Source organism: Phaenicophaeus curvirostris, chromosome 8 (genome assembly GCF_032191515.1).
Source record: "Phaenicophaeus curvirostris isolate KB17595 chromosome 8, BPBGC_Pcur_1.0, whole genome shotgun sequence".
Taxonomy (NCBI): Eukaryota; Metazoa; Chordata; class Aves; order Cuculiformes; family Cuculidae; genus Phaenicophaeus; species Phaenicophaeus curvirostris.
Genome location: NC_091399.1, coordinates 29,144,196 through 29,158,275, shown reverse-complemented (window position 1 = coordinate 29,158,275; position 14,080 = coordinate 29,144,196). Strand labels below are relative to the sequence as shown.

The window sequence follows — 14,080 nt, the reverse complement described above, 5'->3', positions numbered from 1 at the left end:
ACTCCAGCGATAAAAGTCACCCATGGCCCTCAATTGCTTCAAACAATAAGTGCATATATCCAGCCACAGACTCCTAATTTAGCCAACTTCTCTAACATCTCAAACAGATGTCACTTCCTCATCATTTTTATGTCCAGAAAGAACCATAAAATTGTGAGCTTCAGCACGTCATGAAATTTCATCCTGCTATCTCACAAGTTTCCACTGGAGGCTTGCGACACCTTCACCACTCCAACAATTTTCTGTGACTCTTCCCTACGTTCTCACCAACTTTTCAACAACCTTTTGCAATGCAGTCACAGATCTGACTCCTCTAACCAATACCCACCACCACACTGTGTCCATCTCTGTCCATATATATTCAAGCTTTATATTAACCCTTCAGCTGTGGCATCACAGTGAGAATGCAGGTTCAGGCTGCTTCTCCACTGGACCTACAAAGTATTTTCGCAGTTGCAGGACACAGTGGCCTGTTTCACCAGGATGGGCTAAACACTTTTCACCAGTTTACAGAATCAAATAAGAAAAAAAAAAAAGAAAAAAAACCAACCAAACAAACAAATCCTCATTAGCCAGAGTAAGTTGATAAAAAAGCAACGAGACCTGCTTTTTTATATAGGCCAACAGCACAGAAGAGGATTTCAAACCCAAGCTTCCAAATCTGCTTGGATCTCTCACTGGCCTTTCCCAGCTGGAAAACCTGATACCAGTTTTCCTCTGCAACTGCTGAGTCTACAGTAAGAGTTTAAGTCCACAAGCCAACACTATCGATGGAAGGAACTTCTTCCTTAGTGACTGTTCTTCCTTAGCACAGCTCCCTGGGCACCATACCCACACCATACCTTTGCACCCCGTTCTCGTACCTACTAACAGCACAAGGAAAGTCAGGCAGCATCAATTATTAATAGCACAAAATTATGTTAACAGCTACATCTGGCCCCACAGACATAAACATCATAGTAAAATATAATTACCTGCCGTTGCAGCTGGCACCCCACTGGAAAGATAACTGTATATTAATGCAAAAGACACTTAGGACTTCTTTTTTTTTTTAAATATTGATTTATTTTTCATCAATGTTTTCATGAGAATTTGAAGCTTTCTCTTGAAGGCTTTGTGATCCTTATGTTCTCAAACACACACCAGGCCCTTTAGATGAAAGATGTACTCTCCCAATGACCAAACTTACCAGGCACTCAAGCAGCCGAGCTGGTCGCGCAATGATAATCATCAGTTTTTTCACAAGCTGGGTAACGAAGGCAACCTCGGAGCTCTCCGATCGCTCGTGGGCCTGTGGAGAGCAGAACGCCACGTTATGCTCCTAGCAGTGAACTCTTCGTTTTTATATGCAAGATGGTGAACGCAGAGCAATCACCAGCTCAGGAACATAATTGAGCAGCAAAGGCATGACTGAGTCAGGGCAGGCACCCACCTCAGCTCCTTCAAGGATGCCAAGTTACATATAGCTTTTCCATTACAACTGACTCCTTTCATCACGCAAGAGATATTTCAAATGCTCTATTTGCATTTTATGAGCTATCAATTATATTAGTTATGATGTGTTTTTATTTTATTTATTAAAATGAAAATAGAAACATTTTTTTTCAATTTTACTTTCCACCCTATACTGACATCTAGATAATTACTAACAGCTACACGTACTTCTAGGCTTTACTTTCAGCTAGAATTTGAATTACTTCTGTTCACCATCAGGAAAACCCTAAACTTTAGCTTCTCTTTATTTTTACAAATTCTGCTGAACAAGTGCAGCACTGTATTGTTTGCTATGTGAGACCAAGCAGACAAGCAAAGCAAAGAGGATATAGAAACCTACTTGAGAGAATTTATTCTTGTCCACCCTCTTTACTTTACCAGATTCCAGTATAAACTCAAAGCTTAGTTTTTTAAGGGATGTGTGTGTGTGTGTGTGTGTGTGACAGGGTGTGTTTTTATAACAATGAACACACTAAAACAAATGTAAAAAAAAAACCTCCTAAAGAAAAATTGAACAATCTCCCCCAGATTATTCTTCCTTTGCTCAAGCACATGATGGTTGCATTATGAGTCCTGAAGTACAAATAAAATAGTATTTCATTGCAAGGTGATAAAAAGATGGTTCCAATGACACATAAAAACTCTGGAACAAAGTATAGCTATTTTTTCACCAGGGTCTAAAAATTAGGCTTTAGCAGAGCCAAAAATACGTAATCCAGAACTTAACCATGAGCTTATGCTGGCAATGAGCCAGCGGCTTATAGGAATGATATTTTATCAACAAGGACACAAGCAGCAAGAAACGAAAAGGTTCATTTAGCATTGCTCATTAGCACCATCTAAGAAAAAGACAAGTAAGGGTGAGAAGTTAAATCACACTGCTGATCACCTAAAAGAACAATAAAAACAGAGGGAAGCAGAAATTCTGAGCTAGAAACAGACAGGCATCATTTCAAATCATATATCCCTAATATTTTGTTACCAAACAAAAAAATAAGAAGTCATTATTTCTCATTTTGACACCAGTCAGAATAAGAAATGTTATTTGTTTACTTCAGCACTGATATGCTAGAGCTAGAATTTTAACCTTGAAGAAAACACTGTAACTGCTACTTCATTATCTAAAAAGAACATCAGAGATGCTTCCTGGCTAGAGAGCCTAAATGAAGATGATTAGTATTCACTCTGAGTCTCCTAATGCATTACGCAAACTCACGAGTTAAAAGTATGAATGCTAGAAAGAAATTAATGCTTTCATATTTGAAAAGCCATTCCAGATCACCAGGGGTTAGCTGTGTTGAAATGAATAAATAAAACATCAACAACTTTGTATTATTTGAAATATGAGCCATGCAACTGGAAAGTCCTTCCCCCCCATAAGTTACATTATGCAAAAAATAACAATTCATCATTTTGCACCCATTTATAATGTTAAAGAAAACTTATTCTTTTAAATCAAGACCTTTTGTTTTCTCCTTTTCTCATTTATGACAGTTTAGGCAAAATCATTTAAAAACATAACTAATTTAATCAGGTGAGTGTTTAGAAAATGAGAAGCTAGACCACGACTGCCAAATGACAGAGCAAAGCAAAAGGAAAAGAAACGGATTAAAAAAATCAAACACAACTTGTAAGAGCCACTCAGCCATCATCCCTGCACAGCGCTGCTCTTCCAAGATCCTCAGTAAAACTGCCTCTTCTTGTTTCCTTCTCACGCAGGACAGCCCGGACATCCCTACAGACATCTTGTTTACGGTCTGTCCCAAGGATGCTTGCTCGAAACCAGAGGGTTATATAGCCAAGCGCTGCCTGCTGCTTCCATGTGCCTTGGTACGAGCCATGCCATCTAATTAGCAGTTCCCAATGACGACACGCTTGTCTGAAGGTTGCTGGTGGCATTTCAGGGTTCCCCCCCTCCACCTCCCAAGGGGAGGAGGGAGAAGCTGTAGTGGTTGTGGGTAGAGGCTGATGCCATTCCTCCACACATTGCCAGTGACACGTGTACAGGAGGTAGGAACGGGTAATTTACAAACCGATTCCCTTATCTGAAAGCCCCATCCGTCACTAACTGTAGCTACTGGGGCATGAAATTAAAATCACTGTCCTCCCCTGGGGTTCAGCGGGAGCAATAACTGGGATATGCAAGTCACAACTCTGTAATTGAGCTAATATACTGATGGAAACCAAAACAATAGACCTGCAGTGCCAAGAACCAATAAATTTCCTCAGTCTCGTATTAAGAAAACCATCCCAATCAGAATATCCATTTGCCAATGTGCAGCCCCAGTCACCGCAGTGTAATACTGCCTCCCTTCCCCTGGTTCTTTTGTTCCACGCACAGAAACACCTGTAATCCTTCACTTGCCTCACCAACTGCCTACACCAAGGAAAAGCCATCAAACTTCTTCTGGACAGTTTTACTTCATCAATTAAGCCAAGTAATAATTGACTATAACCCTTTTTCCCCAGTAACCTGAGGACCTGTCCCATTCTTTATAGCCTCCCCATGGTAACAGATGCAGAACTGAATGTGATATATTCTTTGCTATTTGCGCTTTACCTTATTTTTCAATATTTTTACTTTAAATGTGAAGTGTAACATTCATGTTCATGTTTTCCAATAGAAAGCAAATATCTTAAAATACATTTTTACTCCAGGATAATTTCAATGATGCAATAAGCAATAGTTTTTTCTGGGTAAAAGACAATATTTCACGCTCCAAACAAGGGAAAAGATATCACTGGCCATAACTAATGAGATTTGTTGGCATTTTATTACAAAAGCCAGGATCTAAATACTTCTAAAAGCTTTCTGCTTTGGTATATTTAAACAACTCATTATTTACATATCCAATTACTTTGTTTCACAGATATATTTTTGCAACATAAAGTAGATTCGAACTGCAACATATTAAATAGAACTTTCTTTCTATGATTTGAAACACTGTGCGAGTTTCATTTGTTACCACATGTCAGAATCAACACCTTAAAAATGAAATTAAGAGAATCTATTCTTTCACAGTAAAACTATGAAAATCTGAGGGTTCCTGCCACTTGCTGACCTCTTCATTCACCAATAAATTATCATCCCAATCTTTCTATGTGTTATAAAATATACCATAAAACTATATATCCTACTGCACAGACCACGCAACTGCCTGAGTAGAAGAGCTTTTTTTGAGGGCCTTCGTGTTGATATTATTTACAAAGCGCGTAACTCCGCATGATAATTTACAAGCTAAGCAAAGATAAAGACCCTGCCGTCAAATTTGGAATAATCTAAACTTGATTCCAAGCTTCTTGTGCTTCAGGTGAGCCCTCCAAAAGAAATATTACCATCAAGTTCTATATATTTAGACTGAAATGCCCCAATTATTTCCTTCCAGAATGCAGTCTGAAGGGCAAAGCACAGACTGCCAAGCAGGGGAAAACAAGTAGTTTTTACATATTACAGTGTAAAACAAAAGCCAAGGAACCACAATAGGACAGAATAAAAGAAATGAGAAAGATGTGGAATGCAGTCTTTGGCATTCCTCCACTGTCTTTAATTTCTTTGTCCTCTTCCTTCCCAGCCTGTTCTGCCCCCTCGTCTCTCTGAGTTCCCCTTTTAATCGTCTCTAGCCCACCTTACTTCCTAAAGTAAATCAATTAAACTTAAGAGCTGACCCTTCTCTCACCCCCACTCTGCAGAACACCTTAAGGAGGAAGAAGTTCAAGCAAGCCCTGAATGTTAATTCCTGAACAAGCCCAGAGATGACCACTGCATCTCCTTCAAACACTGTTCAACATCGTCTTCCCTTGTGCTTAGGAGCAGCAGTGTAATGCATGTAGGGTGAAGGGGAAAAGGACATTGAAGAAGTGCGTTTTGAGGATTTGTTCTGAGGGAGGGGAGGGAAGAGGAAAGGAAAAAGCAGATTTATCTGACCCACACCTTCTCTGAAATCCTGATTAACCTCATCAGGCCAGAAGACAGGCCTGAACGTGCAGGCGGGAAGTGGTCAGACCCAATTTACTGCTCTCTTTATTCTTTATGGTATAAGAAATCATTGCCTACGTGGAGGAGGGAAGTCTGGGAGTGAGAGAATTTCAGGCTCCAAGTATCTGCTACCAGAAGCAGCAAAACACACTGTAGTCCCCTTGCGCCCCTGAAAGATAAGCTGTTTTGCCAAGCAAACACACCCTCTTTTAGTGAAATGTTTTCAGTTTCCAAGCCATCACCCAAAGAAGCCTGATCCCTTATTTCACAGCTGACGTGTAAATCCCTTGCTTCCAGGTTTGGGAGACAGAAGGAGGACATGGGCTCACCTGGCTGCAGGAAGCCCCTCCAACTCCTCTTCCCACCATCAGCTCACGGTGGGAAAGGACGATGCTTGTCCTGCCCAAAAAGGCCACCCTGCCACTCTCACCCTCCAAAACATTTCCCTCTCTTTTAAACACTACAAACACTGAATGTTTTCTTTGATTAGACACAGTTTTTCCAGCCCTGTCTGGTGGCATCAATGGTCAAACTTTTGCATGGCATCCAAGGAACACCACTTCCACCAAGAAACACATTTTTAAATCAGTGGTTACCAACTCTCAGCAATCATAGTGGTTACTGACATCCCAAATACAGACAACCATGCAGGCCCTCAAAAGATATTCCCTACCTCTCTTGATCTGTCAAAATTATATTCCCCGTCCAGGCAGAACACCACAAAACCAAACATGAGCAATTTTTCACCCATGCATAATAAATATCAGGGAAATTACAGCCATACTCACATAAATGGGGTAGCTAACGATTTTAGCTGATACAAGGGAAGATTCTGCAGTTTTCACAAAGCTTTATAACACAATAATTGACTATTAATACAGTATTTTTTATTCATCAGCCATTTTCAAATGTCCAGAAAGAGTGGCAAAGGGGCACAAACCAGTGCAATTCATGCCAGCTCGCGGGCAAACAGATCAATGGCAGATAAATAAATCTTCACCAAATAGATGAAAAAATATCACAGAAAATAAATTATTCCAGGTGTTCTGTTTCCAGGTGTCTCCCCGGTATTTGTTATCTGAGGCTGCAATCTTTGCAAATCCTGTGTTATCAGTTTGCTATGTCCTTAAATCAAAGCAGAGGATTAGGAATATATTCCCAAACAGAGCTCTGGACACAGCAACTGGTAATAGCACTGACTCTTCACAAAAGCAATACAAAAAATTCCAAGAGATTTTTTATATTTAATATTATTTTCATTTTAAAGGAAAAGAGCAATCTTTAATGAGTAGCTGGAGCATACTGAGCATGCATTAAAATTGTGCCCCCTTGTGTATTTTCATATGCTTTGAACACCACGTAACACATTGAAATACTAAAACCCCACAACTGGATTAAGTTCAGCTCAAGAAAATCTTTTATGAAAAATTCATAGCAACACTACAAACTATGGTGTTTTTCACTCCTCGAAGGCACTATTGTAATTAATAAGTTATTCGGAGTATTGAAGTACATGAAAGAAAAGTTCAGTAATTTCCTGCATCTGGGTGAATCCAATTTTCATAAATGGTATAGACTGCCTTTGACTTAATCCTATGCATATTTAACTTTTGTACAAACAAAGCACACAGGTGAAGTGATTTGCTCAAGTTCGTCCCTGGTAGATCAACAGCAAACTGGAACAACTCACGTCTCCTGATACTCCCACCTGCTGCCCCTCCCTGGAATCCACATTGTCTCTCCTAAAATCAAAGTCCTGGCTTATTGTTTAAAGTTTCAATCAAAATAACATATTCTCGTTTCCAGACAGCACTTACATCCTGGAGAAGTTTCTCCAAGTTTTCCTGCAGCTCGTAAAAGTACCGAGAAGTAATAAGACCTTCACGTGATTTATCTAGGCAATCTCTGGCCAGTTCAATAACTTGATGATGAATGAAACTTAGGACCCCATCTGCTAATTGCAGCACATTCTCTGGAGCATTGGATGCAATAAACTCGGCCAGTCGTTCTTCCATCTGTGCCGTGGCCTAAGAGTACAGAATAAACAGAAATTATTCCTAAGTTTTACTATCCCAGAACTAAAAGTTAAACAAGCAGGGCACTAAAGTAATATACTCTCAATTCCAAAACGAATAAGGCTCAAAAAACATTCTAAAATACAATAGCTGAGAATAAAATTGGCATTCCATAGGTGAAAGTTACGCTCACATGAATGAACAACAAAACTTAATCAGAACACACTTTATGAAAATGCAAATGACCATGGAAATACCCTGGTCCTGAGACCGTATCCCTCCCTGGATCTCTGGAGTAATGATGTAAGATATGAGGCAGCTTTCAGAACTTTTAGGCAAGACTACAGAACGTGAAAATCATTGCCCCAAGCAATATACACACAGTATTTCTATCTCTATAAGCACCGATATCCCGCCTCCAGAGAAACATCTATTTTTGCTATTGATAGAAGAGGGAGGAAAGGCCACATCGACAGCCCTGGGATACAGGATCTTCTACATTCATTTCAATGAGATGTCAACTTTCAAATCTTGATTCCATAGATTTCAAAATTCAGCTTTTTCACAAAACACACTTATTTTCATTGCAGATAACCATCACATTTCAGCATGACTGAATTCAGATTAACTTTTCTAAAAATCTAAACCTATTTTCATTGCTTCTCTGGTACCAGAAACCCCAGCGGCAAATTAGCATTTTGGCAAAAACTCCAGTATAACTTGGAATGACTTTCAAAGAAAACTTTGCATTTGCGATATGTAAACAGAAAGCTTACCAAACCCAAATAAGTTTGGTTCGGAATCGAGTAAATTTAATGCAATTATATAAGGGAATAACAGAATGTTATTCCACACATTTTGAAATTACTTGAAACAGCTTTTTTTAGTATACATGAAACTAAGCAGAACATCTCTCCTCCAGCCTTGAGCTGATTTGGAATTTAAAGAAGATGACAATGTTTAGTTAAAAATATATGGAGACACTGGCCTCATAAACAAAATAAATGGACTGAACAGCCAGAGCTTGGCCCTTCTCATTCCTGCAAGCATTTGTCAGGCCAATAAAAGACATGAGATGTTTAGTAAATATGAGGTACATGCACAAATACAGAAAGCTTTTCTATTTCTGCTACTCAGAATTAACACACGAAGCAGAGAAGGCAGCTTCAAACTCCCAGCAAACTCCCTCTGATTTCCAAGCAGTGTAAGAGCTAGGCTCCCTCTCCAACAAGCACAACAAATTAATTCTGAGCTTGGTCTGAGCTTGGTCAAAAGTTCATTGAATGCATTATACCAAAAAAGTGATTCCTTACCTTTGGAAACCTTTCTTTGTACACATGATTCATCATTATTATTTCACTGTCAAAGGAAATTGGGGAGCGACCCGGGCTAGAGAAGAAAAGAAAGTACGTTATCATTTACACATATCACATTGAAAATCCAGTGCTGGTCATCATACTGCCATGCTGAGCCGTTCCAAAGCTTTGACTTCACCTCAGTAATGGGTAGATGTTTAACTTCAGGAAAATCCTAGCAAGCAATGGCAATCTACAGCCCTCACAGTTAACTCATCTGAAAACTGCTAACAGTCCTATCTTCAGGCGAACTCAGGCAGAAACCCACCTATTTTCAGTGAGTGCAAGCCCCAGTATAAAAGCATGTAAAAAATGAGTGCATTTGTTGCAGGTACAGCTGTTATTTCCCTCATTCTCTTACTGCCCCCCAAGGCAGAGGTAGCAGCCCTGCCCAGGAAGAAATCACTGTTGTCTTGGAATCTCTAGTGCCTGAAAGGAGCAGAGCAAAACCAAACAAGGAAGTTCAGAGGACTTGCTTCCCTTTGTCTGAAGAATATCACGCTACAGGAGAGATGCATCAGTAGTTTTTTTCAGCTAAATCTTACATAAAAATACCATAAGCAATAGGAACAGAATACTTTCATGAGCACTGCGCTCCCTTGAGGCATGTTACACCACGGATGCATTTGCATGTACGCATAGGTTAGTAAGCAACTAACTTCAAGGCACACCAAAAAAACAGGACACCAAATCTTGACAAACTGCATTTATATTACTGTTCGGGTATTTTTTCTAAAGAAGAGTTGCATCTCATTTCATCAAAATTGATGGTATGCCATGCTCTGACTCATTCTGCCGCTGAGGACAGCCAGAGTGAGGTAATGCAGATAATCCCCGGCTACAGGATCGCCTACAGCATCTCATTTCTCTGGTTACCTTGCTTTAACGTTCAAGACAAGTAAGGGTTCCAATTATTTGGCATCTTACATAATCATTGTCTTTATGATTTTAAGAGTACTACATATTGCTAAAAATATTTTCTCCATGTCAAAAAATACAATTTTATCTTGAATGAGTTTAAAACATTTTGAACTTTCTTGTGAAGGATGAAATGAATCCCTCTAAATGGAATAAATGCATTTTAAACATTTTTACAAACGTTCTTACAGATACTACCTTGCTGCTAACCTATTTAAAGGAAAAAACATTCTTTTGGGAACATATATTTACAATTCAAAGAAAATTTAACTCACTGACTCATGGAATACAGCAATACCAACCTCTTTTCATGGCTGATCCTGGAATTCCATGAATTACATTGTGTCTTGTTTTTATTAATGTTTATCCCTCAGCTTGGGAAAATGCACTTCAGATTAAATCTCTCACTGAATCCTTACGGTAAAGGAGAAAAACTGATTTGGATGTTCTGGATATCAAGTAAAAATACATTTTCATCAACTGTTTTTGAAGAAACTGTATCCCTTAGCTTGGTAGATAGCTATTTTTAATCAAGGAAAAAGCTCTTAAAAAAGAAACTTACATTTATATTCATATGCAATGCATGATGTAATAAAAAGAAGGGCAAGAACATTTAAATTTCAGACCTACAAGCAAATTCCCACACATACCCAGTCTGCTATCTTTAATCCTTTTCTCTGTAAGACCAAACAATCTGCCACAAACACATGACGCTTGTTTACTGACAGTTCAAATGGAGTTGAAGAACTCAGTGACTACATAACAGTTATTGAAGAATTTGTTTTTGTATAATGTATTATTTCTCTGTGTGATTTAAGCGAGGCATAAATTACAAGGCTACATAAGCCCTTTGATACTAACCACAGAAATATGGAGGCACATACACACTTCATTTTCACACTAAAGTAGTCCTAGTAGAATTAGTGCATGTTTAAGTATTTGCTGTCTTAGGGCTACAATAAAAGATGAAGGGGTTTGCCTTTCGCTTTCAAGGTACTTTATTCATATGGATACAGGAAATTAAGAGCTATGCAGAAATCATGCTTCTTGAGCTGTCCTGCCAGTTGATGTTTCCTAAAGGAGAGCCACAAAAATGACAGGGGAGTTCCTCAGGCTTGCACTTGGGTTTTATCTATCTGAAATAAAGTAGTTTCTTTGCACAAGAGCCTGCTGTTTGGCACCACTTACTTTCAATCCTTTATCTTCCTTAGGCACTGGCAGTTTCATCTCTCACTTTGGAAGCTGATTAATACCACTTTTTTGTGGAATCATAGAAGGGTTTGGTTTGGAAGGGACCTTAAAGCCCATCCAGTCCTACCCCTCTGCCATGGGCAGGGACACGTCCCACTGACCAGGCTTCCCAAAGTCTCATCCAACTTGGCCTTGAACCCCTCCAGGGATGGGGCAGCCACAACCTCTCAGGGCAACCTGTGCGAGTGCCTCCCCACCCTAAGCACAACAGGGCATTGAAGCAACACCAGATAAAACCAGCATCAAGGTTCGAACTGCCTGTCAAAATAAAATTTGCTCAATATAGCAGGTCAAATTAAATGTCCAGTTGACTATAGCAAGACTGCAACTTAATTTTTTTATGCCTGGGAAACTACAGAAATAATGACATGTATAACTGACTAACTAATCAAAGGCCAGCGGCCAGGCGCTGCTGCTTACTTTACAGCACCTTTGAGACACAACCAGGTGGAAAAGAATCCAGGACTGGGCAGAAAACTGACTGCCATCAAGAGAGAACATAAGGATATCCAGAGAAAAAGAAAAAAAGAATTTAATACATTTTACTGGCATGACAGCTTTTCAAATGCAAAAGCTTCACACATCTATCTAGCACCAAAAATTTCACGTACAGAACTAAACCAGTCTAACATTTCAAGCCTTACAAAGGAACAGATTATTTTCTGTAAAACAGAGGACACATACTGTGCACATGCATAACATTTTAAGACAAAAAGCAGGCTGCTTCTCTTTTCTTGATGTTGTGAAAGAAATGCTTATTGTCAGTGAGCTTTTCATTTCAGCAGAGCAGACATTAGAGGAATAACATCTGTCCCCTTAAGCTTAACAGCAGAATGAAAAACTGCTCTCTCTTTTTCCTTTCTTCACCCTCCCTCCACTTTATGAAATGATGTGGTGGCAGACTCCCAGTGACATCTATCTCCCGCAAAGGTTTCTACCCTTCTACATGTCAAAACCAATGTGTCTTTATCTGATGCTAGAGAGTGAAAATAGCTTATAGACAGCTATTTCAAGTAACAGCATTTACAGTAATAAATTAAATCTTACAAAACCTAGTTTAACTGTGACAAAATAAAACCGAGATGTTTGTAAAAACCTAATTTTTCCTCCACTGTGACAGCTGTATTTATGTAGAGAAGCTAAGGCACTCTGTGCTCTTCTCTACATTACCCCACACATGAGTATTTAATTAAAATGTATTTACAGCATGTTACCAAAATCAGTGTCCACAGGAAAATTAAAACCGCGGGCCTTAATTTTCTGTCATTTTCAGACCCACAAAATATGGAATTTTAAAACTAGAGAGTTGAAGTTGTATGAAGTAGAAACTAAGTAAACCTAATGCTGAAGGTGAGCAGAGCACCAGCCTTCCTCTTGCCCCAAGAAACAAACAAACCTTTGACCTCATACTAATTATGTTAATAATGGAAGTCAGTCAGAAAAATCCCTGTGAAAAACGAGACAATAAAGCAGAAGCAAATATGGGCAATCTATATCTGACCATCAAACTTCAGAGCAAATACAACTCAGTGCTTCACATAGACCTCAATATCCAGACCTTGGGGCTCAATCCTGTTTCTGGACAGGGCAAACTCTAAAGGAAATGTGAGCTCAGTAGAGCAGAATCCAGCTGCTAAGCTCTGAATTTATGCACTGTGCATAGTAATAATGAAATACAGTTTCCCACAGAATTACAACAAGCTATACTATGGAGGAAATGATGTAAAAAATTAAAGCTGCAAAATCAGATTATTTTTCAGAATTTATTCAAGGATTCTTCTTCCTGTATAATCATAACCAAACAGCACAGGAAGCTCACATAGAGCAGTTATTCTAGTGCTGAGGCAAAGCAGGTTATACAGTAATTCTTCTTCGCATGGAAGAGGCAAGCAGCAAAACCAAACTGTAAAGAGTCTTTCTCATTGAGCATTTGGAAAAGTCATTGCTAAGTTTGTTTACATTTTGATTTTTTATACACATTTTCTCAAACACCGAGCTTCAGCTGCATTTAGTCTGCAGAAAAATCCTGTTTCTGATTGGTTTTATATCAATGAACAGTTTTCCAGTTCAGCCCTTCTTTGTACTAGAAGGGACATTCTCATGAACCTAAGGAGTGTTTCCTAAATTAATAAATAGTAATTATAAAATATATTTGTATATACATGAAAGAATATTAAGGGAAAGGGCATACATTTCAGTCACACAGGGGCTACTACAGCTCTTTCCAATGCTTCATGATTTTTCACGTGTCAACATTAACTGACACCACTTTAGACAAAAAACACTAGAAAGTTAAAGTAATGAGCTGTACTGAGGATAAATAAGAATATCCAGTTTTTCCTCATAGTGGAAAACCATAAATACGGTGAGTGAAACCAGAAGTTAATAAATTTCAAATCAATTACTTTGAAGAACTTTTTTAAAACCAAGTTCACAGAACTCACTATCCTGAGAGAGAAAACAAAGAGAGCAACATTATCTGTAATGTAGTCCTAACATACTTTCATAAGAAATAGATGCCTTATGCTTCAGAATATAGAACTATTATCCTTCTCTCACAGATCTGTGGCTGTGTGAACCCCTGCTCTGCAGGGAGCACCACCTGCTTCTCCACAGCTTGTGGTGGACGGTACTTTCTGAAAGCAGCAGCATGAAGTGATTAAACCACCAAGACTGCTCAAACGGTTAAAGCTGACACGTAAGTGCAGCGAGATGAGAGCACTCCACAACCTGCAGGATCAATTTTTGAGATAAAAATAGACTATGTGGGCCACTGGTGTAGTTTCACAACACCTATTCCTTCTTCCCATCTTGGCTATTTTACTGTCAGAAGCCTTTTTCGGCAACTGTCATCTTCTAGGAGTTGTCTCTACAAATTCTCAATGGCAGGATGTCGAAAGGAAGGTTGGAGGAATGCATTTAAAAAAGCACGACCCAGCAAAGAGATGAAGGAGTATATTTGATTAAAGATGATCTCATCTACTTCAACTATATAAAAATTCACTGCTACAGTCTTCAACCCTTTTTCCCTAGACAACATTAACCTGAAATACGAAAGGAGATGAAGAGAA

At 38.9% G+C, this 14,080-nt stretch overlaps 1 protein-coding gene across 14 annotated transcripts in view; it reads right to left on the bottom strand.

Annotated features, from left to right (window-relative positions):
• The window catches only part of MAST2 (microtubule associated serine/threonine kinase 2), a 194,503-nt gene that overhangs the window by 34,849 nt on the left and 145,574 nt on the right, over positions 1-14,080 (bottom strand). For all 14 annotated transcript variants that reach the window (XM_069863006.1, XM_069863014.1, XM_069863007.1 and 11 more), the window contains 3 exons: positions 8,799-8,874; positions 7,288-7,497; positions 1,190-1,291 (listed from right to left, as the gene is read on the bottom strand). In XM_069863006.1, the coding sequence (XP_069719107.1) occupies positions 1,190-1,291; positions 7,288-7,497; positions 8,799-8,874 (388 nt within the window). The remainder of the gene's footprint in view (positions 1-1,189; positions 1,292-7,287; positions 7,498-8,798; positions 8,875-14,080) is intronic.